The sequence below is a fragment of the Anas acuta genome, chromosome 3 (assembly GCF_963932015.1).
Source record: "Anas acuta chromosome 3, bAnaAcu1.1, whole genome shotgun sequence".
Classification (NCBI taxonomy): domain Eukaryota; kingdom Metazoa; phylum Chordata; class Aves; order Anseriformes; family Anatidae; genus Anas; species Anas acuta.
In genome coordinates, this window is record NC_088981.1 from 118,610,454 (window position 1) to 118,635,644 (window position 25,191).

At 68.9% G+C, this 25,191-nt stretch overlaps 2 protein-coding genes across 7 annotated transcripts; both read left to right on the top strand.

Annotated features, from left to right (window-relative positions):
- The first annotated feature begins 4,391 nt into the window (after positions 1 to 4,391).
- Positions 4,392 to 17,079, top strand: DPYSL5 (dihydropyrimidinase like 5). 2 transcript variants are annotated; one of them, XM_068679134.1, is made up of 13 exons: positions 4,392 to 4,539; positions 7,829 to 8,093; positions 9,330 to 9,488; positions 9,900 to 10,079; positions 10,156 to 10,224; positions 10,523 to 10,567; positions 11,191 to 11,266; positions 12,419 to 12,575; positions 13,683 to 13,824; positions 13,911 to 14,053; positions 14,133 to 14,340; positions 15,338 to 15,506; positions 16,161 to 17,079. In XM_068679134.1, the coding sequence occupies exons 2-13, from the start codon at positions 7,833 to 7,835 to the stop codon at positions 16,244 to 16,246; spliced, it is 1,695 nt and encodes a 564-aa protein (XP_068535235.1). In that variant the 5' UTR covers positions 4,392 to 4,539; positions 7,829 to 7,832; the 3' UTR covers positions 16,247 to 17,079. The 2 variants fall into 2 exon arrangements, with proteins under 2 accessions (XP_068535235.1, XP_068535236.1); XM_068679135.1 differs by lacking the exon at positions 15,338 to 15,506.
- A 1,610-nt stretch (positions 17,080 to 18,689) lies between these two features.
- Positions 18,690 to 24,890, top strand: MAPRE3 (microtubule associated protein RP/EB family member 3). 5 transcript variants are annotated; one of them, XM_068679141.1, is made up of 7 exons: positions 18,690 to 18,850; positions 21,980 to 22,107; positions 22,194 to 22,339; positions 22,426 to 22,627; positions 23,374 to 23,525; positions 23,616 to 23,768; positions 24,014 to 24,890. In XM_068679141.1, the coding sequence occupies exons 2-7, from the start codon at positions 21,987 to 21,989 to the stop codon at positions 24,080 to 24,082; spliced, it is 843 nt and encodes a 280-aa protein (XP_068535242.1). In that variant the 5' UTR covers positions 18,690 to 18,850; positions 21,980 to 21,986; the 3' UTR covers positions 24,083 to 24,890. The 5 variants fall into 5 exon arrangements, with proteins under 5 accessions (XP_068535242.1, XP_068535238.1, XP_068535241.1 ...); XM_068679137.1 differs by lacking the exon at positions 18,690 to 18,850 and adding an exon at positions 20,376 to 20,527 and having other exon boundaries at positions 23,398 to 23,525; XM_068679140.1 differs by lacking the exon at positions 18,690 to 18,850 and adding an exon at positions 20,376 to 20,527 and having other exon boundaries at positions 22,426 to 22,582; positions 23,398 to 23,525.
- The last annotated feature ends 301 nt before the right edge of the window (positions 24,891 to 25,191 follow it).

Below are 25,191 nucleotides of genomic sequence, written 5' to 3' on the forward strand. Positions count from 1 at the left end.
GGCCAGAGCCCCCCCGGCTGTTCTGGGAGGCTGTGAAACTCATTTCACGGATCTAAAATATGCTTCATTGGGCTAAAATGGGCTGCACGGGGCTAAACTGGGCTGCAGAGGACTAAACTGGGCTGCACTGGGCAAAATTGGGATGCAGTAGGTTACAGAGGGCTAAACTGGGCTCCACTGGGCTCAATGGGACCTGTTACACTGGGCTGCACCAGGCTAAGTTGGGCTTACTTGGCTCTGTTATAATGGGCTCTACTGGGCTGCACTGCGCTAAACTGGGCTAAACTAGGCTAATCAGGGCTATGCTGGGCTTCACCAGGCTAAACTGGGCTGCAGTGGACAGGTCTGGGCTGAACTGGGCTCCACTGGGCTAAAGTGGGTAGCACTGGGCTAAACTGGGGTGAACAGGGCTCCACTGGGCTGCACTGGGCTCAATGGGACCTGTTATACTGGGCTGCAGTGGAGTACACTGAACCAAATTGAGCTTTTTTGGCTCTGTTATGATGAGTTTTACTGGGCTAAACTTGGATTATTGAGGCTGGGTTGGGCTGCACTGGTCTAAATTGGGCTGTAGTAGGCTCCATTGGACCTGTTATACTGGGCTGCACTGGGCTGCACCAGGCTAAACTGGGCTTACTTTGATCTGTTATAATGGGCTAAACTGGGAAAAACAGGGCTAAGTTGGACCAAATCAGGGCTGCACTGGGTTAAATTGGGCTGCAGTGGGCTAAACTGGGCTAAAATTGGCTTAAATGGGCAGCTCTGGGCTAAATGAGGATGTACTGGGCTCACTGGTCTAAATGGGGATCCACAGGGCTGCACTGGGCTCAAGTGGGCTCAGTGGGACCTGTTATACTGGGCTGAATTGGGCTGCACTGGGCTAAATTGGGATTTCTTCTCTCTGTTATAATGGGCTCTATTGGGCTAAACTGGGGTAAACCTGGCTAATTGGGGCTGGGCTGGGCTGCACTGGGAAAAGAGAGCTGCAGTGGGCTAAACTGGGTAAAACAGGGCTCCACTGGGCTCAACCAGGCTAAGCGGGTCTAAACCAGGCTAATCGGGGCTGTGCTGGGCTACACTGGGCCAAATGGGGCTGCAGTGGGCTAAACTGGGCTCTACTGGGCAACACTGGGCTAAAATGGGCAACACTGGGCTAAATTGGGCTTCTTCAGTGGGCTCTGCTGGGCTAAACTGGGCTGCACTGGGCTAAAGTGGGCTCACCTGGGCTCAACTGGACCTGTTTTACTGGGCTGCATTGGTCTGCACTGGGCTAATTTGGGCTTACTTGGCTCTGTTATAATGGGCTCTACTGGGCTGCACCAGGCTAAACTAGGCTAACTGGGGCTATGCTGGGCTGCACTGGGCCAATTTGGGCTGCAGTGGGCTCAGCTGGGCTCTACTGTGCTCAGCTGGGCTAAAATGGGCAACACTGGCTAAACTGGGCTGCACTGAGCTCTGCTAGGCTAAAGTAGGCTCACCTGGGCTCAATGGGATCTTTTATACTGGGCTGCACTGGGCTAAACTGGACCAAACTAGGCTAATTGGGGTTGTGCTGGGCTGCACTGGGCCAAACTGGGCTTTTTTGGCTCTGTTGTGATGGGTTTTACTGGGCTGAACTGGGCTAAACTTGGCTTATTGAGGCTGGGCTGGCTTCCACTATGCTAAATTGGGCTGCACTGGGCTCTACTGGGCTAAATTGGGCAACACTGGACTAAACAGGGCTGCAGTGGGCTCTGCTGGGCTCCACTGGGTTCTACTGGACTCACCTAGGCTCATCTGGGCTCAGCTGGACCCCTTACACTGGGCTGCAGTGGGTTTCACTCGGTTAAACTGGGCTTCCTTGGCTCTGGTACAATGGGCACTACTGGGCTGCACTTGGCTAAACTAGGCTAATTGGGGCTGGGCTGGGCTGCACTGGGCTCTACTGGGGTAAACTGGGTAGCACTGGGCCAAATCTGGGCTCCATTGGGTTAAAGTGGGCTCCATTGGACCTGTTATACTGGGCTGCACTGGGCTAAACTGGGCTTACCTGGCTCTGTTATAATGGGCTAAACTGGGAAAAACAGGGCTAAGTTGGACCAAATGCACTGGGTTAAATTGGGCTGCAGTGGGCTAAACTGGGCTTAAATTGGCTTAAATGGGCAGCTCTGGGCTAAATGAGGATGTACTGAGCTCACTGGTCTAAACAGGGATCCACAGGGCTGCACTGGGCTCAAGTGGGCTCAGTGGGACCTGTTATACTGGGCTGAATTGGGCTGCACTGGGCTAAATTGGGATTTCTTCTCTCTGTTATAATGGGCTCTATTGGGCTAAACTGGGCTAAACCTGGCTAATCGGGGCTGGGCTGGGCTGGACTGGGCCAAATGGGGCTGCAGTGGGCTAAACTGGGCTGCACTGGGTAAAACAGGGCTCCACTGGGCTCAACTAGACCTGTTATACTGGGCTGCAGCGGGCTGCACCAGTCTAAATTTGGCTTCCTTGGCTCTGTTAGGGGCTTTACTTGGTTACACTGCAATAAGCAAGAGTAATCGGGGCTGTGCTGAGCTGTACTGGGCGAAATTGGGCTGAGGTGGGCTCTGCTGGGCTAAACTAGGCTCTGCTTGGCTGAAAATGGGCAGCACTGGGCTTTACTGGGCTAAACATGGCTCCACTGGGCCATACTGGGCTCAGCTGGACCTGTTACACTGGGTGGCACCAGGCTATATTGGGCTTGCTTTGCTCTGTTATAATGGGCTCTACTGGGCTGCACTGGGTTGAACTGGGCCAAACTACGCTAATCGGGGTTGTGCTGGGCTGCACTGCGCTAAATTGTGCTGCAGTGGGCTAAACTGGGCTCCACTGGAATAAAATGGACAGCACTGGGCAAAATTGGGCTGCAGTGGAATAAACTGGAACAAATTGAGCTCTGCTGGGCTGCACTGGACTTAACTGGATATGTTATTCTGGGCTGCATTGGGCTACATTGGGCTTACTTGGCTCTGTTATAATGGGCTCTACTGGGCTGTACTGGGCTAAATTGGGCAAAATCAAGGGTGTGCTGGGCTGCACTGGGTTAAATTGGGCTTCAGTAGATTAAACTGGGCAAAACGGAACACCACCAGGCAGCACTGGGCTAAATGCGTCTTCACTGGGCTGTACTGGGCTAAACAGAGCTGCACTGGGCTCAGTTGAACCTGTTATACTGGGCTGTAGTGGGCTAAACTGGGCTAAATTGGGCTTACTTGGTTCTGTTATAATGGGCTCTACTGGGCTGCACTGTGCTGAACTGGGCTAATCAGGGCTGGGCTGGGCTGCACTGGGAAAAGACGGCTGTAGTAGGCTATACTGAGCTAATCTGGGCTCTGTTAGGCTAAACTGGGCTGCACTGGGTGAAACAGGGCTCTGCTGGGCTCAGCTGGATTTGTTATACTGGGCTGGCTGCAGTGGGCTACATGAGGCCAAATTTGGCTTACTTGGCTCTGTTATAATGGGCTCTACTGGGCTGCACCAGGCTAAACTAGGCTAACTGGGGCTATGCTGGGCTGCACTGGGCCAAATTGGGCTGCAGAGGACTAAACTGGACTCCACTAGGCTCAGTGGGACCTGTCATACTGGGCTAAACTGGGCTTAATTGGCTCTGTTATAACGTGCTCTATTGGGCTCAATGGGACCTGTTACACTGGGCTGTATTAGGCTGCACCGAGCTAAATTGGGATTACTTTGTTCTGTTTTTATGGGCTCTACTGGGCTAAACTGGGTGAAATGGGGCTAAACTAGGCTAATTGGGGCTGTGCTGGGCTGCACTGGGCCAAATTGGGCTGCAGTGGGCTAAGCTGGGCTAACCTGGCCTGAACTGGGTTAAACTGGGCTCTGCTGGGCTAAAATGTGCTGCACTGGGCCAAATTGAGCTGAACTGGGCTCCACTGGGCTAAACAGGTTTCCACTGGGGCAAAACTGGGCTGCACTGGGCAGCATTGGCCCTGTTGTACTGGCTAACATAGGCTGCACTGGGCTAAACAGGGCTGTTCTGGGCTGTGCTAGTCTCAAATGGGCTGTACTGGGCCAAACTGGGCTTTGCTGGGCTAGACTGGGTTGTGCTGGTCTCCACTTGGCTTTACTGGGCTCTAACAGATTGTGCTGGGCTCTTATAATGGGTCGTACTGGGTGCACGGGGCTGCAGTGTTACACACTGGGGGGCGCTGGGTGTTACTGGGGGTCACTGGGAGGCGCTGGGTGTTACTGGGGGTCACTGGGAGGCGCCGAGGCCTGGCCGCGCTGCCCCCGCCTTTGTGCCGGGCCCCGTCACCATGGCAACCGCGGGCAGGTGGCGGCCGCTGGGCGGGGCCCGTGCCTCAGGCCCCGCCCCCTGCACCTGTCAGTCAGGCCGGGCGCAGCCTACCCTGCTGGCTGCTTGGCCCCGCCCCCTGCGGGGCAGACGGGCGGCGATTGGCCGAGGCCGTGCCCGGAGCCCGCCCCTCGCCGTGCAGGTTTGTGTGAGAGGCGATCGCGGACGGGGAGCGCACCGGGCGCAGCCGGGGCCGGAGCGGAGCGGAGCGGGAGGTACCGGGCGGCACCGGGCGGGGCGGGATGGGCCGGGCCGGGCTGGGCTAGGATGCGACGTTCCGGTTCCTTTGGGGGCTCTCTTATCGCCGCCGTATCGCGACAGGGCGGGACTATCGCGACAGGTGCGCGTATCGCGACGGGGCGGCAGTGTCGCGACAGGTCGCGGCGGCTCCTCCCGTCCCTTTCCCGCGGCTCTCGGCGGGCAGAGAGGCCGCGCGTGGCGCCGGTCGCGACGGGGCCGCGATGTCGCGACAGCGCCCAGCGCCGGGCCGGCCGGGTGGGGGGTGAGGGTGAGGGTGGGGGTGGGGGGCAGCGCGGCCCCCCTCCCCTCCGGTCGTTGCCGTGTCGCGACAGGGCCCGGAGCGGCGGCAGGTGCGCGGCGGGGGCGGCCCCATTGTTCCGCGGGGCGCTCCCGGGGGGGCCCCGCCCCGCCCCGCCCGGTGCCGCCTTTGTGCGGGGCTTTGTCTGCGGGAGCGGCCCCCGCGCCCCCCCGGGTGTGGCCGAGCCCCGGGCCCCGCCGCCCGCCTTTGTCCGCCCCCGAGGTCCCGGCCCCGGGGCTTTGTGTGCGCCGGGAGCGGCCGCGGCCCCCCCCCGGGGCGCTGCTGCTGATGCTGCGCAACGGAACGGCCGCACCGGGGGCAGCACCGGGGGCTGGGGGTGATGGGGGGCGCGGCGGTGCCCGGTGCTGCCCGGTGCCGCATCCCGGGGCCCCCCCGCAGGGGCTGCGGCGGCCGAGCCCCGAGGGGCGAGGGGGGGCTGGAGGCCGTGCCCGGGCTGTGCCCGCACCGCAGCCCCCTCGCCCGCAGCCCCCTCGCCCCGGTGATGCCCGGTGCCCCCACCCAGCCCTCGCCCTCCCACCTGCCCCTGGCTCCTGGCACGCCCAGGGCCGCAGCCGCCATCTCCCCCCACCCCATCCATGGGTCTGGGGTGGGGGCGCCCCCCCAATCACCCCCCCGATGGGTGAAGCCGTGCCAGACCCCTTGCTGCTGGGGTCCGTCCCGGTTTGTGCCCGGGGTGTGCCACGGGCTCGGGGCGCTGCCAGCACACGGTGCACGTGGCCGAGGCCGTGCCACGCTCACAGCCCCCAGCCCCATCCCTGCTCCCACTCTGCCCCCAGACCCTTCCCACCCCCTGCAGGGGCTGTGCTGGACACGGACAGGGCACGGCCATGGGGGGACCCAGCAGGAGCAGGGTCACCCTAAAATAATGGGCTGGGGTCTGCACCCCACGCGCTTTGGGGGCTCAGCCCGGCCCCACGGCACGGCACGGGGGGGATGCTGCGGGGAGGTGGGGGGGCTCGCAGCCCCCCCTCGCTGCCTGCCTGCTCCAGATCCGTCCGTCACCACCTCTTTGATCACCGGGGTGCAATGCAGCAGTTCCCACCCCGCCTGGGGGGCTGCCCAGCACCGCCCTGCCCGGCCCCAGTCTGCCCAGTTTGTCCCCACACACGCACCGGGGGGGTTTTTGGGGCAGTGGGCACCGGTTCTCCCGTGGCTGCCCACCCCAGCAGTTGGTCCCTGCCCAAAACCTCTCCCCAGGGGTGGTCTCGGGTGAGGCTCCTCTGCTGCGCCCCTCGTCCCCATCGCACCCAGACGCCCCTGATTGGGGTGCTCTGGGGCCATGGCTTTTAGGATCAGGACACAGATGGCTGTGGTCAGCACCCCCAGCACCCCCAGTACCCCCAGCACGCTGCCTCCATCCTGCACTGGGAGCATCCCACCCCCCGGGGCCGTGCAGCCCACCCCCCATCCTATGAGCACAGCTCCTGCTTGGCACATTGTGGGGGTCCGCCACGCTCCATGGGGACACCCCCGGGTCTAACGGCTGCTGCCAGCCTGGCTCAGCCCCTCGGGGGGCTTTCCACGGCGCTGCTCCCTTCGGTCCCTTCGGTGCCTTGGCTGGGGAGGGGCCCCCGGGGGCTGCAGTTGGTGCCAGCAGCCGGCGCGTGCCGAGCCGGAGCAGCTGCATGGGCAAAGGCATTCCTGGCGGCACCGAGCGGCACAGGGCACGGGGTGACACCCACCGAGCAGGAGGGTGCCCGGTGCCCCCCCAGCCCCCTGTCCCCTCCCCAGCCCCTCCCTGGGCAGCTGCGAAGGCACCGGGAATGCTCAGCTGCCGGCTCGGTCCTGCGCCCTGGAAGCCATTTGGTGCCGGTGCAGCCCCTCGCCGGGCAGCTGGGAGCCGCTGGCATGTGCTCGGGGCAGCCTCCGATGGATTTGCCCCCCCCGGAGCCCCCCCCAGCAGCACCCTTTGTGGGGTGTCCCCTCCTCGCCGGCACCGCGTGTGGCCGTGCCCATCTGGGGAGCCCCGGGGGTGGCTGGGGGCTGGTGGGGAGCCCTCGTTTTGGGGCTGGGGTGGGGAGAAAGGAGGAAAAGCTGCGTAAAGCACACCAGGAGTAACGCACGAGTGTGTCAGTAATGCGGGGTGGGGGGCAGCCCCCCCTCGTGCCAGCCCCTGCTGGGGGCGGTGGAGGGGGCACCTGGCACGGGGGCTGCCCCGGGCTTTTTCTGGCAGAGGGGGGGCAGCACCACGCTGGGCATGGCCCCACACATGGGAACCGTGGCCCTGGGGTGGGGGGCCCTGGGGTGGGGGTCCTTGGGGAGAGCCGAAGCCCCTCTCCAATGCGCATGGGGCTGTGGTTATGGGGTGAGCACGGACTGGGGGCCAGTGTGGGGCTGCCCCAGCCCCCGGGTGCAGGAGCCCTGCTGGCAGCTGGGGGGGCCACAGGTCCCGGGGGGGTCCATGGGTCCCAGGGGGGTCCTGGCCCACGCCCCCCACCCTTGGCCAGACTCACCCAGATGGGTCGATGGCGTTTGACCTTCATCTACCACACGATTTATGGATTGTCTGGGGATGCTCATTGCTGGGGGGGGGCTGAAAGCTGTGCGGGCACCCGGGGGGGGCTGGAGCAGACCCCCTGATGGAGGTCTGTGCCAGGGGGTGAGAGACCCCTTGCCCCGGGGGGAGGCTGGGGGTCCCCTTGGGGTTATGGGGCCACGGGTGGGGCGGTGCCGGGGTGCAGGTCCCCAGAGCGGGGGGGCCCTGACTCAGCGCCCGGCGGCCCCCCCGCCCCGTGGATTTCCCGGGGATAATCCGGTGTTGCCATGGCCCGGCACGGCGGGCGCGCAGCCGCGGGGCTGCCCAGAGCTCTGGTGGCACGGCACCGGAGGGGGGGACACAGCGCAGAGCCAGCCCGGGACCCCCGGGGGTGGGCAGCAGGCAGCGGGGCTGAGCCCCCCCAGGGTATGGGGGGCGGCACGGGGCTGACCCCCTGCCCTGCCCGCAGAGCCATGCTCGCCAACGCGGCCACCATGCGGATCCTCATCAAGGGGGGGAAGGTGGTGAACGACGACTGCACGCTGGAGGCGGACGTCTACATCGAGAACGGGATCATCCAGCAAGTGGGCCGCGAGCTGATGATCCCCGGGGGGGCCAAGGTCATCGACGCCACCGGCAAGCTCGTCATCCCGGGGGGCATCGACACCAGCACCCACTTCCACCAGACCTTCATGAACGCCACCTGCGTGGATGATTTCTACCACGGCACCAAGGTACCCCCTGGCACGGCGCTCCGCTCGCCCACCGCCCCCGGCCCCGGTCACGGTGGGTCTGCTGCTGGCACAGGGGGGGCTCCCCGGTCCTGCTGGCTGTGCCCGGGGGGCTCAGATCCCCCCAGCTGGGGATGGGCTGGCGCAGGGCAGCAGTTCCTGGGTGCTGGATCAGCCCCGTGGCCACGCAGACGGCATTTGGCTGCCTCGCCCGGCTGCCAACTCCGGTGCCCGGTTGTGCCGCGGGTCTCAGCCGTGTCATGCTGAGCCCGGCTCTTCCCCAGCACGGCCAGGAGAAATGACGCTGACTTGTGATTTTTTTTATTCTGCAAATCATCAGGTTTTTGGCTCCGAGGAGCCCTCGGGGCGCGCTGGCAGCCAGCCGTGCTGCCGCAGGGACGCTGCGTGGCTTGGGCACGGCGCTGCCCGCAGCCGGGCTCAGGCTTCTGCTGCCTGCCCCCAGCTGTGCCCAGCACCCAGCGGGGATGGCAGGGACCTGGTGCAGTGTCCCCTAGGGCATCCCTGGGGACCTCAGCAGCCCCAGTGTGGCTCTCGGGGGGCCGTGGGGCTGGCGGTGCCGAGCACCGGGTGCCGCTGCCCATGCGCCCCGCACACAGCAGGCATTGTGCAGGGCTGGTGCCGGCCGTGCCTGGCTCTGGGGTGGGGGTGCTGGGTGCTGCTGTGCCGTGGCACGGCGAGGGGACAGTGTGGTGACCGCAGGCACCCCGTGCCGTGCCTTCCCCACCCCACCAGGGCCAATTGCTAAAGGAGCTTTGGGGATTAGCCGGGCCGGGTGAGCCGGGGACACGGCCGGGTGCGACGGCGCCCACCCCGCTGCCCGTGCAGGCTGTGTGCTGGGGGGGGGCTCTCCCACGGCCCCCAAGCTGCCAGGTGAGCGTGGCCCCCGTGGATAGGGCCCTGTGGTGCTGCAGGGCTCAACCCACCCATGCCAGGGCTGCAGGGAGATCCTGGACAGGGCCCCCCAAATCAAGCCGTGGGCACTAGGGGGTGCCCAGCCATGTGCACCTTAAGCACAAGGTGGGGTGCCCCCCCCCCAGGCAGGGCTTGGGGGGGGATGGTGCCTGCAGCAGAGCTGGCCCAGGAGCGCAGTGACCCCCCCGTTGTCCCCTGGGGGTGCAGCCCTCCTGGCTGTTTGGGGACCGGCGCTGCCCCACAGCGCGGGCACCCCCGGGGGCGCATCCTGCCCCCAGCGCCAGCGCGCCCCCACCTCACCCACAGGCAGCCCTGGTGGGGGGGACGACGATGATCATCGGCCACGTGCTGCCCGACAAGGAGACCTCGCTGCTGGACGCCTACGAGAAGTGCCGCAGCCTGGCCGACCCCAAGGTCTGCTGCGACTACGCCCTGCACATGGGCATCACCTGGTGGGCGCCCAAGGTGAGCGTGGCACCGCGACCCCCCCCCCCCCCATAGCACCACGGGAGGGCACCGGGACCACCCTGCCTGGGAACAGCTGCTATGGCCGGGGCTAATTCCTGCCCGCTGATCCCATTAGCCGCTTGTTTGGGTGGGTTTGCCCACCCCGCGCTGCCTTTTGAGCTGCCTTGATCCCGGGTCCCCGCCGGGCTGAGCCCCTCGCGGAGGGGGGGGACCCGGTGCAGCTGCCGCAGCGGGATCAGGATGGGAAGGACCCCCAGGACTCCCGGCCCCATTGCAGCAGTCACTCCTGCCGGGGACATCCCCAGGGGTGAAGCGTGGGTCCCTGCCCCATGGCGCTGAACACCTCGCCCCAAACCTCTCCGTGCACCCCGGAGCCACCGTCCCCACTGAGCCCCTGTCCCCGTGCAGGTGAAGGCGGAGATGGAGACGCTGGTGCGGGAGAAGGGGGTGAACTCCTTCCAGATGTTCATGACCTACAAGGACCTGTACATGCTGCGGGACAGCGAGCTCTACCAGGTCTTCCGCGCCTGCCGCGACTTCGGGGCCATCGCCCGGGTGCACGCCGAGAACGGCGAGCTGGTGGCCGAGGTGGGCGCCGCGGGGCAGCGTGCGGGGAGGGGGCCACGTGTGGGGGACCCCCAGCCTGACCCCACGCCCCCCACAGGGAGCCAAGGAGGCGCTGGAGCTGGGCATCACGGGGCCGGAGGGCATCGAGATCAGCCGGCCTGAAGAGGTGGGTCCGGACAACGCCGCGCTGCGTGGCGGGGGTCTGGGGCTCGGTTTTTGGGGTGCCCCCAGCCCGCAGCCGTCCGTGCGGCCACCCCATGCGCCCGTCTGTGCCATCCGCACCCCCGCACGCACCCCAGCCACCCATGCACCCCCTCTGCACCCCTGCGCCATGCGTGGGGTCCCCACACCCTGCCCGTGCCCCCCATCCATGCACCCGCCGCCCCGAGCGCCGCGCAGCCCCCCCTGCCCACCCCCTGCCCACCCCCGTGCCAGGCGGTCGCTCACCGCCGCTGTCCCCGCAGCTGGAGGCCGAGGCCACGCACCGCGTCATCACCATCGCCAACAGGGTGAGTCCCCCGAGCCACGCGGGGCCGGGACCCCCCCTATAGCGCGGGGACCCTGTGGCCCCAGTCTGGTGGCCAGGGTGTCCCCAGGGAGTGTCCCCAGGGGGTGTCCCTACAGGGTGTCCCCAGGTGGTGTCCCCACATCTCCAGGGGGTGTCCCCAGGGTGTGTCCCCAGGTGTCATCCCCAGGGGGTGTCCCCGTGTCCCCAGGGGGTGTCCCCAGGGGGTGTCCCCAGGTGTCGTCCCCAGGGGGTGTCCCCATGTCCCCGGGGGGTGTCCCCGGGGGGTGTTCCCAGGTGTCATCCCCAGGGGGTGTCCCCGTGTCCCCAGGGGGTGTCTCCGTGGGGTGTCCCCATGTCCCCAGGGGGTGTCCCCACATCCCCACAGGGTGTCCCCAAGGGGTGTCCCCATGTCCCTGGGGGGTGTCCCCGAGGGGTGTCCCCAGGGGGTGTCCCCGAGGGGTGTCCCCAGGGGATGTCCCCATGTCCCCAGGGGGTGTCCCCGAGGGGTGTCCCCAGGGGGTGTCCCCATGTCCCCGGGGGGTGTCCCCGGGGGGTGTCCCCATGTCCCCAGGGGGTGTCCCCGGGGGGCTCAGGCCCCCCATGAGCCGTGCCCGCTGCCCGCAGACCCACTGCCCCGTGTACCTGGTGAACGTCTCCAGCATGTCGGCCGGGGACGTCATCGCCAGCGCCAAGATGCAAGGTACGGCCACGGGTGGGGCCGGGGGGGGGCGGGGCCACGGGGCGAGGCTCCGCCCACATTGGGGGCAACGCCCCGTTAGGCCCCGCCCACCCCGCGCGTGGCCCCGCCCCTATCGCGCACCGCGGGGCTGCGGGGGGAGCCCTGGCCCCGCCCCCTGGGGGTGGCCCCGCCCTTTGCGGTGGAAGGGCCCGGGGAGCCCCGCCCCCTGCAGCAAGCCCCGCCCACGGCGCTGCGGCACACGTGGGGATGGGCACGTGGGGGGACACGCGGGGACACACGGGGACACGGGGGGACACGGGCACATGTGGGGACATGTGGGGACACGGGGGGACATGGGGGGACATGGGCACACGTGGGGACACGTGGGGACACGGGCACACACGTGGGGACATGGGGGGACATGTGGGGACATGGGCACACGCACAGGGACATGGGGGGACATGGGCACATGTGGGGACATGGGGGGACACAGGCACATGTGGGGACACATGGGGACACACACGGGGACATGGGCACATGTGGGGACATGGGGGGACACAGGCACATGTGGGGACACATGGGGACACACAGGGGGACACGGGCACATGTGGGGACATGGGGGTCACAGGGGGACATGGGCACACGTGGGGACACGCATGGGGGCACATGGGGACACGGGGGGACACGGGGAGACACGGGCACACAGGTGGGAGCATGTGGGGACACGCATGGGGGCACGTGGGGACACGGGCACCAGGGGGTCCCTGTGGGTGTGCACACAGAGCTGTGGGGCCACGGGGGCACACGCACGGACACGGGTGTGCACGGACACAGGGACCTGTGCACAGGGACACGTGTGGCTGGGGACGCACACACACACGCACGGACACACACACACACCATGCACACACACACGGGGACACACGTGGGCAGGAGGTGCAGGGCCGTGGGTACGGGCACGCAGGGACACGTGGGGTCGTGGGCACGTGCGTGTGCACAGGCAGGCGTGCAAGCACACGGAGCCACGGGGGCGCACGGGGTGTGCGCACACGTGTGCCCACAGGCACATAGGTGCGCTCTGTGGGGGCACAGGCAGGACTCACGCCCAGCCCCCCCTTGCACACCCACCCCGCGCCCCCCAGCCCCGTCCCACAGCCGTGCCTGTCCCCGCAGGGAAGGTGGTGTACGCGGAGACCACCACGGCGCACGCCACGCTCACCGGGCTGCACTACTACCACCAGGACTGGTTCCACGCCGCCGCCTACGTCACCGTGCCCCCCCTGCGCCTGGACACCAACACCTCCGCCTACCTCATGAGCCTGCTCGCCAAGTACGGCAGCCCCGGCTGCTCCCCGCGCCCCCTCCCCAAGTGCCACGCTCTCCGGGCACCCCGCTGCCAAGGCCAAGTGCTCCCTAGGGTCACCCCCTTTGGGCATCCTTTGGGCACCCCACTCCTTGGGTGGGTCCCCGGATGCCTCGCTTCATGGGCACGGTGCTGCCGGGGTGCCTCGCTTCCCTCACACCCTGCTCCCTCGGTGCCTCCCCCCTCGGGTACCCTGCTTTCCAAGCTCCTGGGCTGCGTGGGGTGCCCCATTCCTTGAGTACCCCTGTGCACAAGTGCCCTGAGCACCCTGCTGCATGGGTGCCCCTCTCCTTAAGCGCCCCACTCCTTGGGCACCCTGCTCCTTAAGCACCCCATTGTGTGGGTGCCCTGCTCCTCAAGCACCCCATTGCTTGGGTGCCCTCTTTCTTAAGCACCCTATTGTGTGGGTGCCCTGCTCCCCAAGCACCCCATTGCTTGGGTGCCCTCCTTAAGCACCCCACTCCTTGAGCGCCCTGCTCCTTAGCACCCCATTGTGTGGGTGCCCTGCTCCTCAAGCACCCCATTGTGTGGGTGCCCTGCTCCTTAAGCGCCCCACTCCTTGGGCACCCTGCTCCTTAAGTACCCCATTGCTTGGGCACCCTGCTCCTTAAGCACCCCATTGCTTGGGTGCCCTCTTTCTTAAGCACCCTATTGTGTGGGTGCCCTGCTCCCCAAGCACCCTGTTGCATGGGTGCCCAGCTCCTTAAGCACCCCACTCCTTGGGCACCCTGCTCCCCAAGCACCCCATTGCTTGGGTGCCCTCTTTCTTAAGCACCCCATTGTGTGGGTGCCCTGCTCTCCAAGCACCCCATTGTTTGGGTGCCCTTCTCCTTAAGCACCCCACTACTTGGGCACCCTGCTCCCCAAGCACCCCATGGCATGGGTGCCCAGCTCCTTAAGCACCCCACTCCTTGGGCACCCTGCTCCCCAAGCACCCCATGGCATGGGTGCCCAGCTCCTTATGCACCCCACTGCATGCACGCCCTGCTCCCCGAGCACCCCGCTGCCGGTGTCCAGCCCCGCTGCAGGCTGGCCGTGTGCAGCCCCCCCAGCCCTGCCCTGTGCCCCCTGCAGCGACACCCTGAACGTCGTGGCCTCCGACCACCGGCCCTTCAGCACCAAGCAGAAGGCCATGGGCAAGGAGGACTTCACCAAGATCCCGCACGGTGTCAGCGGGGTGCAGGACCGCATGAACATCATCTGGGAGCGGGGAGTGGTACGTGCGCATCGGGCAGGGGCCGGGTGCCCACCGCAGCGAGTGGGGGGCGCGCACGGGAACCCCTCACCCCCTTCTGGTGGCAGGTCGGGGGCAAGATGGATGAGAACCGCTTCGTGGCCGTGACCAGCTCGAACGCCGCCAAGCTGCACAACCTGTACCCCCGCAAGGGCCGGATCATCCCCGGCGCCGACGCCGACGTCGTGGTGTGGGACCCCGAGGCCACCAAGTAGGTGCCCACCCTTATGGGGACAACGGGGACGGGGCTGGCACGAGGGCGGCCGCTCAGCGCCCCGTCCCCTGCCCAGGACCATCTCGGCCAGCACCCAGGTGCAGGGCGGGGAGATCAACCTGTACGAGAACATGCGGTGCCACGGGGTGCCCCTGGTCACCATCAGCCGTGGGCGCGTGGTCTACGAGAACGGCGTCTTCATGTGCGCCGAGGGCACCGGCAAGTTCTGCCCCCTCCGCTCCTTCCCGGACTCCGTCTACAAGAAGCTGGTGCAGCGGGAGAAGGTACGGGGGGGACGGGGACGGGGACGGGTGATACCGGGTGGTGGCGGTGCCCGCGGGGTGGCTCTGTGCCCCCGGTGCCGTGCGGTGCCGCGGTCGGTGCGGTGCCGGTGGGAGCGCGGCGCGCTCGGGGTGACGGGCAGAGCGTGGCGGTGACATCCCACGGGTGGGAGCGGGACACGGGAACCTCCCCCAGCTCCTGCCCTTCCCCATCCTCGTCCCCCACGGTGCCGGTGCAGAGGGTTTGGGGACGGCCACCCGTTGTGCCAGCGCGTGTGCAAGGCGCGTGCCAAGCTTCGGGGCCCTCTGTGCCTCTTGTCCGTGGCTCTTTGCCCTCCACCAAGCCCCGGGCACCCCCTCACCACCCCGCTCTGCCCTCATGCTGGTCCTGGTGTGACCCCCAGGACTGGGACCAGCGGTGCTGGCACCCCCAGGCGCTTCTGAGGGTGTGCGGGGGGGCTTGTGGTGCTGATGGTGCGAGGGAAGCCCCAGCGGGAGCTGTGAGGGGCCTCGGGGCTGCACGGGGGGCACGGGGCAGGGTCCTGCCTGCGCCTCGCTGCTGGGGGGACGGGGCTGCGCCGAGGGGCTCACCCACCCCCCCCCTGCCCACCACCCCTCCCCGTCCCTGAGCACCGTCACGGGGCTCCGGGGCCTCGTGCACCCGGTGCAGGCTCCCCCTGCACCGCTCCTCCCCGGGCTGCGCCCACCGCAGCCCCCTCCCCACATCACTTTGCTCCGCACACCACGGCCCCCCCCGTGCTCCCAGCCCACCCGCGCCCCCTCCCAGCCCCAGCCCCACTCCCTCCCCACGTTCCCACACCAAGGGACACCCCTTGTGTCCAAACCATCCATTTGTGGGTCCTCCAGCACCCAGCGCCCTGCCCGACCCCCAGCCCCCAGCGCCAGCCCCCCCTGCGCCCCGTGGCCCCTCCAGGCGGGCACGGCCGCGTCCCGGCCCCCGGCTCACGGCTCTCTCTGCTTTTTGCTTCCCTTCCGGCAGAGTTTAAAGCTCAGGGCCGTGGATCGCACCCCGTACCTGGGGGACGTGGCCGTGGTTGTGCACGCGGGGAAAAAAGAGACGGGGACGCCCCTTGCAGATACGCCCACCCGGCCCGCCACGCGACACGGGGGCATGAGGGACCTGCACGAGTCCAGCTTCAGCCTGTCCGGTAAGAGGGGGGCTGCATCCAGGCCCCCTGCCCCCCTGCCCACCTCCCGCAGGGGCTCCCCGGCACCACCGGGCACCCCCAGACATCCCAGTGCCTCCCCCACCACCATCCCGGTGTCCCCGCCACCATCCCGGTGCGTCCCCTTCTCTGGTGCACGGGGCCCCCCCACGCACCCCACTCCCCCAGTGCGCAGCTCCCAGTCAGAGTAGGGAGCTGACCCCAACCCCGACCCCCTCCCCATCCCCACCACCTCTCCATGTGCCATCCATCCATGGCTCCGTGGCGGTGACACGCACGGTGCTGGCGTTGTCCCCATGGCCATGGGGAGCGGGCAGGAGGGGGGCAGCGTCTCCCCGCTCCCCAGGGTCGCCTCCTGCTCCCTGTGCCGCCCGTGCTCGGTGCTGGCCGTGCTCCTGGGGGGGCCGTGAGCGTCCCCCAGGCACGGTGGGGCTGCGGTCGCTGCCCCCCAGCCCTGGCGCTGTAGGACACAGGGGGGACTCGACGCCGGCTGGGGCGCAGCCTGGGACCCCCGGCACAGCGGGTGGGCGCAGGGCGCTGGGGGGCCGGGGGTGGCACTGGGGGGGGCTGGGGTCGCCGTCGGGCCCTGCCGTGTGTCCGGCAGCCCTGACGCCTGTCCGTGTGTCCGTCCCGCAGGTTCGCAGATCGATGACCACGTTCCAAAGCGAGCTTCGGCCCGGATTCTCGCTCCCCCCGGAGGCCGGTCGAGCGGCATTTGGTAAAGCCGGGGACCTGGCCCCCAACTGAGGACGCGGGCGCCGGGCCCCGCGCCCCCCCCCCCCCAGCTCGGCACCGGCCGGGCCGCGGTCCCTCCGCTGGGGCTCCCCCCCACCCCGTGCCCACCACCCCGGCGGATTTGGGGGGGCCCTGCCCGGCCCCGTGCTGCCCGGTGGGGGCCGTGCCGGGGGGCGCCCGCAGCGCCAGCCCCGCGCCGGGGGACCCCCGCTGCCGGGCTCCTGGAGCCGAGCCGGTGGGGGTCCGGGGGGGGGGGCCGAGCCCCCCACCCATAGGCCGGGGCCGGGGGCAGGAGGTGTGCCCGCCCCGTCCCTTTTCTGTTTGCACGTTGGGTTTGGATCAGTGATTTTTTGACTTGTTTGTGCATCACGTGGAAATACTCCGAGTGGTTTGTGTCACTAGAGCTAGGGGAGACACGGGAGGAGCAGGGACCCTACCCCACACACACACCCCTCCGGCCCCCTGGGACCCCCGCCCGACCCCAGCCATCCCCACCCCACCCTCGGTGCCCCCCGCCGGCACACCCGTGCGCACCCTGCCCTGCGCGCCCGGTGCCGGCGGGACCCTCGCCCCCCTCGCCCCCATCGCCCCCGCTGCGTCCCCCCGGGGCCGCCGGTGCCCACATCCCCATCACGCCATGGTGCTACCGGGGGGGCCGCCGCTGCCCCCCGCCACCCCCTGCGCCCCCGTTCCCCCGGGGTAGTGTGAAATGTGAAATGTGGCTCGTGCACTTTGTCCCCGTAGTTGGTCCTGTAGGCGTGCGGGGTCCGCCCCGCGCGGTGCCGCTCCGTTTGCTCATTAAAGCCCCCAAATCACCGCGCCCGGCCTCGCTGCCTGCTTGGGGTCGGGGCTGGGAGGGGGGCGCGTGGCTGTGGGACCCCCCCTGCACGGCCCCCTCCTGGGGCTGCAGGCCCCAAACAGGGCATGGGGCCTGCACACATGGCCCAGGAGTGTGGCCGCAGGTGTGCAAGGTGTGGTGACACAGGGACAGCGCTGCCGGACACCCCCGTGGGGGCACTGGGACCCCCGGTGAGGGGCACAGCACCACCGGGCCTGGGGCAGCCCCGGCCAGCGCATCGCCAGCGCATCGGCACCGCCTGGACGTGGGGACATGGGGACATGGGGACACGGGGATGTGGGGGGACATGGGGACAGGGACATGGGGACACAGATGTGGGGACATGGGGACACAGGGAGACATGGGGACATGGGGATGTGGGGGGACATGGGGACACAGGGACATGGGGACACGGGGACATGGGGATGTGGGGACACAGACACAGGGATGGTGGGACATGGGGACACAGATGTGGGGATGCTGGGACACAGGGAGACATGGGGACAGGGACATGGGGACATGGGAATGTGGGGACACAGATGTGGGGACATGGGGACACGGGGATGTGGGGACACAAGGATATGGGGACACAGATATGGGGATGCTGGGACACAGGGAGACATGGGGACACGGGGACATGGAGACATGGAGATGTGGGGACACAGATGTGGGGATGTGGGGACGTGGGGACACAGGGATGTGGGGACACGTGGGGATGCTGGGACACTGGGACTTGGGGACACAGGAACATGAGGACACAGGGACATGGGGACATGGAGATGGGACACAGACACAGGGATGGTGGGACATGGGGACACAGAAATGGGGATGCTGGGACACAGGGAGATATGGGGACACGGGGACATGGGGACATGGAGATGTGGGGACACATGGGGATGCTGGGACACTGGGACTTGGGGACACAGATATGGGGACACAGGGACATGGGGACACAAGGATATGGGGATGAAGATATGGCGATGCTGGGACACGAGGACATGGGGATGTTGGTACACGGGGACACTGGGACAGGGGCATGTGGGTACACTGATATTGGGATTTGGGGACACGGGGATGTGGGGACACGGTTGTGGGGCTGTGGGAACATGGGGACAGGGACACGGGGACACAGACATGGGGATGCTGGGACACAGGGAGACATGGGGACAGAAATTATGGGTTGTGGGGACGTGGGGCCACGGGCACGGGGGGATGTGGGTACACTGATATGGGGATTTGGGGACACGGGGACACGAGGACAGGGGGCTGGGGGACACGGGGACACCGGGATGTGGCGATACGGCCATGAAGGAGTGTGGGGACACGGGGACAGGGGGCTGCGGGGCCGTGTGGCTGGGGGGCTGCAGGGACATGGGGTGGGCAGGGGCTCACACCCACAGCCCCCAACCCCACAGCCCCCCCCAGGTTCCCCCCTCAGGCCCAGCCCCAGGCCCAGGCCCCTCCGGCCTCCGGCCGCCAGGGGGCGCTGCGGGGCGCGGCGTTGCCGTGGCAACGGGCGGGGGGCGAGGGGCGGGGGGGAGGAGGCGCCCCCGCGGCGTTGCCGTGGTAACGGGGGGGAGGGGGCGGGGCGAGGCAGGGCCGGGTCCGCCCCGGGCTGGGAGGCGGCGGCGGCGGCGGCGGCGGCGGCGGAGGCGCATGCGCGGTGCGCGCCCGGTGCCGGCCCGGTCCCGAGAGCCCGGCGCGGAGCAGGCGGAGGCAGAGCGGAGGCCGGGGCGACCCCGGCCCGAGCGCGGTGAGTGCGGCACCGGGGGGGGCCGGGGACACCGGGGGGGGGGGCCGGGCTGCCGCATCCCGGTACCGGCAGGGCGGGCAGGAGCCGGGCCTCCGGTGATGGAGAGGCCCTGACGGGGAGGGGGGGGGGCGCGGCGGGGCCTCTGCCGGTGGTGGTGGTGGCGGAGGAGGGGGGGGGAGCCGGTGATGGAGCGGCCCCGGGGGGGGCCCGGTTGTGGCAGGGCGGAGCGGAGCGGCCCGCCCGGTGTCCCCGGTGATGGAACGGCCCCGGGGGGGCTCGGCCTGACTCAGCGGGGGGGGGGCAGCCGCGTCCTGCAGGGCTTGGCCCGGACACCGGCACCGGTACCGGTACCGGAGGGGCAGCCCCGGGAGGTGCCAGCCCCGGGCAGCGCCGTCCGGCCTCGTCCCGGCCCGGTCCCCCCGGTATGGAGGTGCCGGGGCACGGGGCAGCGCCACGGTAAGCGGCCAGCACCGGGCACGGCCCTGCCCCGGATCCACACCGCGGGGCCCTGCCGGTACCGGTACCGGTGGCGGTGACACGGCGGCACCGGGGGACCGAGGCGGGGACGCCCCGGGGGGGGACACGGGCCCGGCAGGTTCCCGGCAGGTCCCCGGCACCTCCCTGCTCCCCCCCCTGGGGGGGGATTCGGTGCCCACCGGAGCCCACCCGGTGTTACCGGGAGCTGCAGCCGAGCCCGGTGCCCCCCCGGGATGTCACCGCGAGTCCCCACGGCGGCTCCGGGCCCGTTCCCCTGGGTGTGTGGGGACACCGGGGGGGACACGGCCGCAGCACCGGGGCTGGCACCGGGGGCTGCAGGCACAGGGGGTCCCGGGGGGCCGATCCCGGTGGCAGCCCCGGTGCTGGCGGCACCGCAGCGTCCCCGAGCCTGCGCCGCCCCCCGCGCCTGGTTGTCACTCGACCTCCCGGGATGCGCTCCCGAAATAGCAGCCGCCGTGTCCTCGGGGCGGGCACCGCCACCGCCACCACCGCTCCCGCAGCCCTCGGTGGGGACGGGGACGGGGACGGGGACGGGGACGGTGAGGGGCCGGTGAACATCCCGGGGAGCCCCGGCTGCCGTTCTGCTGCCGGGAGCCCGGTGTGGGGCCCCGTCCTGCCACCCCCCGCCTTGTCACCCAGCCCGGTGCCCCCGGTTTTGGGGACAGAGGCGCACCGGGTGGTTTTGTGGCCAGGTTTTGGGTCAGCAGCACCGGGGGGCGCGGGACAATGGTGGGGAGCTCCCTGCTCTGCCCCGTAAGCACGGCTGCCGGGGCACCGGGCTGGGGGCTCCCCCACGGCTCTGTGAGCCCCCGGCCCCGGCACCCCCCGGGGTTGGGGTCTCTGCAAGGAGCCCCCGCAGAGGGGGGCTTCAAGCCGTGCTGGGGGGGCTGCGTGGCACCGGGTGCTGGGCCCGAGGATGGAAACTGGAGCCCGGGCAGCTCGCACGGCACTGCCAGCCCCCCCCCCGTGTGCCAGCCCCCCCGTGGTGCCCGTGCCCGGTGTCCCTGCCCGGTGGCCGTGCTGGCACTCTCGGCGTTGCGGTGGCGTCGGGGAGCGGCCGGGGTTGACCTGGATTCGTCCCTGCCTCCAAACTCGCCCCCTGCGCCCTGACCAAAGTCCTTGGCTCAATTCGGCGAAGGAGACGCCGCGCTGGCACCGCCGGGCTCCCCGCACCCATGGGTGCGCTTGGGGCTCCTCAACCTGGGGGGCTCCCGCGTGGGGGTTTGGGGGGGGGGTCCCGGTGGGCTCAGGCCGCTGGTGGTGCGTCGGGCGGCTCCCCCACGCGCTGCGCTAATTACCCCGCTGCGCTAATTACCCCGCTGATGAGGCACGCGCTCAGCCGGTCGGAGAGGTGCCGCGGCCACGCTGCCAGCCCCACGCCGGGGGGCTCCTGCCCTGTGGGGGGGCTCCGTCCCCTTCGGGAGATGTCCCTGATGCCTGGGTGCTGGGGGGTCCTGGTGAGGGGCTCCCGGCCCCAATTTGGCCTCTGGGCACCGTGGTGCCCCCAGCAGCCACCCACAGCCCCCGCAGGACCCAGCATTGTGTCGGCAGGGGGCTGCGTGCCGCAGACCCCCCCTCACCCCGCAGCCCCTCTCCCCATCTCCATCCCCCCCCCCTGCACTCGGGCAGCAGCCGCGGGTCCCGGCAGAGCCGCAGTGCGCGTGGCTCCGCGCCGCGATGACTCAGCTCCGGGTGGCTGTGCCTGGGGGGGGCTGGGGGGGGACCCCGGCCCCACGGCTCCTGGGGAGCAGGATGGAGCCCCCCCAGCTGCCAGCTCTGCGCCCCCCGGGACCGTGGCAGCGGTGCCACCAGCCGGTGCTGAGTCACAGCGGTGGCTGCCGCCCTGCTGCGGGGGGGGGCTGTGGCTGCCGGCACCTTGCAGCCCCCACGGGGGGGCACCCAGGGAGGGGGCAGCACCCCAGGGTGCCGGGCATGGGGTGGGGGTGGCCGCAGCCCCCCCAGGAGCCCCCGCTCGCAGCTGGCCCCTAAGCCCCTGATCTCTGATCTGCGCGGCAGAGTGAAAGCGGATTAACGCTGCTGGGGGGGGGAAAGGGGAGGGGGGGGCGGGGATCCCCAGGCCCCCCCCCTAATGTTCTGGGGAGGGGCTGGGACCCAGCTCCTCGCAGCGGGGACGGTCGCTTCTCCAAATCCTTTGGCTGGAGGCAGTGGGGCAGTGCCTGGGTGCCCCCTCCCCAGCACAGGGTGAGGACACGGGGCAGTGGGCCCCCCCCCCGGCACCCCCCCCCCCCCGGCTCCGCAGCCCCCTGCTGTGCCATGGGGCCGGGGGCTTTGCCCCCCGACCCCTCGCTGTCTGGGCGTGGGTTTGCCAGCAGATGTTTGCCCCTCTAAGCCTGGCTCTCACGGACCCCGGGCAGATTAAGAGGCGCTGGAGGGCTGGGCCAGGGGGGGCCATAAGCTGCTTACCCCCCCCCAGCGCTCCCAGAGCCCCCCGGCACGGCCAGGCTCAGCCCCCCGTGGCCAGGGCATCGCGGTGGCACCAGCTTGGCACCAGGGCCACAAGCCCATGGATTTGGCGGGGGGGGGGGCTCGTTTAGTGCCACGTCCCGCAGCCCCCCCCCAGCACAGGGGGGGGGTCCCAGCCCCCCGGCGTGACGGCCGCCTCTCCCGCAGCTGGGGCATGGCCGTCAATGTGTACTCCACCTCGGTGACCAGCGAGAACCTGAGCCGCCACGACATGCTGGCCTGGGTCAACGACTCCCTGCAGCTCAACTACACCAAGATCGAGCAGCTCTGCTCAGGTGGGTCCCCGACGGGGGGCTGGGGGGGGCGCGGGCACCTGCCACGACCCCTGGTGACGCTGCTGTGTCCCCCCCCTGCTCCCCAGGGGCCGCCTACTGCCAGTTCATGGACATGCTGTTCCCCGGCTGCGTCCACCTGCGGAAGGTGAAGTTCCAGGCCAAGCTGGAGCACGAGTACATCCACAACTTCAAGGTGCTGCAGGCCGCCTTCAAGAAGATGGGAGTGGACAAAGTAGGTCCCGAGGGGGCGGCCGGGGGGGGCTCCGGTGCCTGCACGGAGCCGGCAGCCCCCCCCCCAACACGTGTGTCCCCCCGCAGATCATCGCGGTGGAGAGGCTGGTGAAAGGCAAGTTCCAGGACAACTTCGAGTTCATCCAGTGGTTCAAGAAGTTCTTCGACGCCAACTACGACGGGAAGGAGTACAACCCGCTGCTGGCGCGGCAGGGCCAGGACGTCACCCCCCCCCCAAACCCAGGTGATCAGATCTTCAACAAATCCAAGAAACCCATTGGCACTGCAGGTAATGCCCGGGTCCCTCTGGAGAGCGCTGCCCCCCCCGCCCTCCCGCCCGGCCTCCTGTGCCCCACGTTGCTCGGGCGCCCCCCCCGCACCCCCTGCCCTGCCCCTGCCTGCGCTCTGCTCTGCTGCACGCCTGCGACCGTCAGCGCCGAGCAGGTTTGCGAGGACGCCCGGGGGGAGCGGGGACGGCTGCCCCGACCGGAGGCTGTGCTGGGGGGCTCGGGTGGCTCAGGGCAGCCTGGCACCCCCGCTCTGCCTCCTGCTCGCCCAGTTCGTGCCCCCAGTGCTGCTCAGGGCAGCCAGGCTGATCCCCAGCAGCCGGTGCCATGGGCTGGGAGGATGCTGGGGGGGTCATGCCTCCGTGCTGCTCCCCCCAAGCTTGGTGCCACTGCACAGGTCCAGCACGGCAGCGGGGTGAGCCCAGCCCTGAAGCCAGACCCCATGCTGCACCCCGCGGGGGTCTCGCTGCCCACCCAGCACGTGCGCAAGGAGCCCCCCGAGCACCCACTGGCTCCGTGCATGGCAAAGCCCATCCTGGCCACGAGCACCGCCTGGAGGGGGGCTGGGGGTGGGGAAACTGAGGCATCGGGGGGGGGGGGGGGGGAGGCTCAGCCTGGAGCCGCGGCGCAGCCCCCCCGGCGCTCTGCCTGCCCCCGCTCCCGTGGCTCCCTGCTGCTCCCCCGGCCCTGCGCGCCGCGGCGGGGGGTCCCGGCCGGCATTAACCCACCCCTCTCTGGCTGCCCCAAGTCCCCCAGAGGACCTCCCCCACAGGCCCCAAGAGCACGCATAACCCGGCCCGCCTCAGCAACGTCCCCAGCAGCATCCTCCGGAAAAACTCCCCCGCCACCCGCAACGGGGGCCCCGAGGCCGACGCGCAGATCCTGGAGCTCAACCAGCAGGTGGGCAGGGGCTGCGGGCACGGCAAGGGGCACGGGGGGGTCCCGGGGGGCCGCAGCCCCCTCGGCACAAACGCCGTCGTCTGCCCGCAGCTGATGGATCTGAAGCTGACAGTGGACGGGCTGGAGAAGGAGCGGGATTTCTACTTCAGCAAGCTGCGGGACATCGAGCTGATCTGCCAGGAGCACGAGAACGAGAACAGCCCCATCATCACCGGCATCGTCAGCGTCCTCTACGCCACGGAGGTGAGCACGGAGCACGCGTTGCCTGTCCGGCTGCTGGCACACCCAGCCCCAGAGCTCTCTGGGCTTTCCCCGGGCCAAAACCCCCCTTCCCCAGCGTCCAGCCTCTCCTGCACCCAGGGGTACCCCAAGGCTTGAGCTTGCCAAGGGCTTTGCACCGTGCTGGGAGGCACCGTGGGGAGAGAGTGGGCCTGGGGCAAGGGCGCAGGGTCCAAAGAGGGTCTGACGGTGGCCGTGCCCCCCGGCAGGAGGGTTTCGCTCCGCCAGAGGACGACGAGCTGGAGGAGCAGCAGCCAGAGGACCAGGATGAGTACTAGCCCCGGCACGCTCCCGCGCCCCGCGCCACCCTGCGCCGATCCCCTCCATAGACATTCGAGGTCTGAGTCTGTGCGCCTCGCCCTGCACCGTCACGCACCATCACAGCCTCCGGCCGAGCCGGCACGCTCGGCGTCCAGCAGCTCCGGTGGGAAGCCACTGTCTCCATAATAAATAGATGTCAATCCATAGCGGAGCACGGCTGTAAATACGCCGGGGGCTGGCGGGTGGGGACGGGCTCCGGCCCCGGCGCCCAGCGCCCCAGCCCTCGCCCCCCCTCCACCCCATATTTATTTTGGTTGTCTTCTCCGGTGCGAGTGCTGCGGCCGCCCCGGCACCCGCTGCCCCTGCCCGCCCCGCTGTGCCATAGCTAGAGAGAGAGAGCGAGTCCGGGGGGGCTTCCCCGGGGCTGAGCTCGCTGCCCTGCGGCCACGGAGGGACTGGGGTGGGCAGCCTGGGGGGCTGCGCACGGGGTCAGCGCTGCCCTGCCGCCCGCTGGGAGGGAGCAGCTCAGAGGAGGAGGAGGAGGAGGTTTGGATTCCTGGGGAGGTGGAGGAAGGAAGCCCAGGAGGAAGGAGCCCCAAGGCGGCTGCAGCGGGGAGCAGCAGGGGCCGGGGCAGCCCAGGGTGAGGACCCCCCCGGGCCAGGTCTCCCGCCCCGCAGGGCGCCGGGGTGGGTTTGCCGAGAGCGGCACGCAGCACCTGCCCCGGCCATCTCCCCGTTGCATCGCTTGTCTGGTCCATCACTCCGGTTGCAAAGCCTGCATCTGTGTTAAGTTTTATTTAAAATAAACTTGTGTGGTAAAATGTTGCTCTGCCCGTGTCCGGCCTGGTTCCTGCGCAGAGTGGGAGGTTTGGGGGGAGGGGGCTGGTGGCAGCGCCCCTGGTTGGGGCCTGTGCATGGTGGCAGCACCACTGTGCTGTGCCCTGGGATGGAGCACAGAATGATTAGGGTTGGAAAAGCCCTCCGAGATCACCTGGTCCCACCCCCGCACCACCACCAATGTCACCCACCAAGCCCTGTCCCCAAGCACCACGTCCAACCTCTCCTTGAACACCCCCAGGGACGGTGACTCCACCACCCCCCTGGGCAACTCATCCCAAGGCCTGGC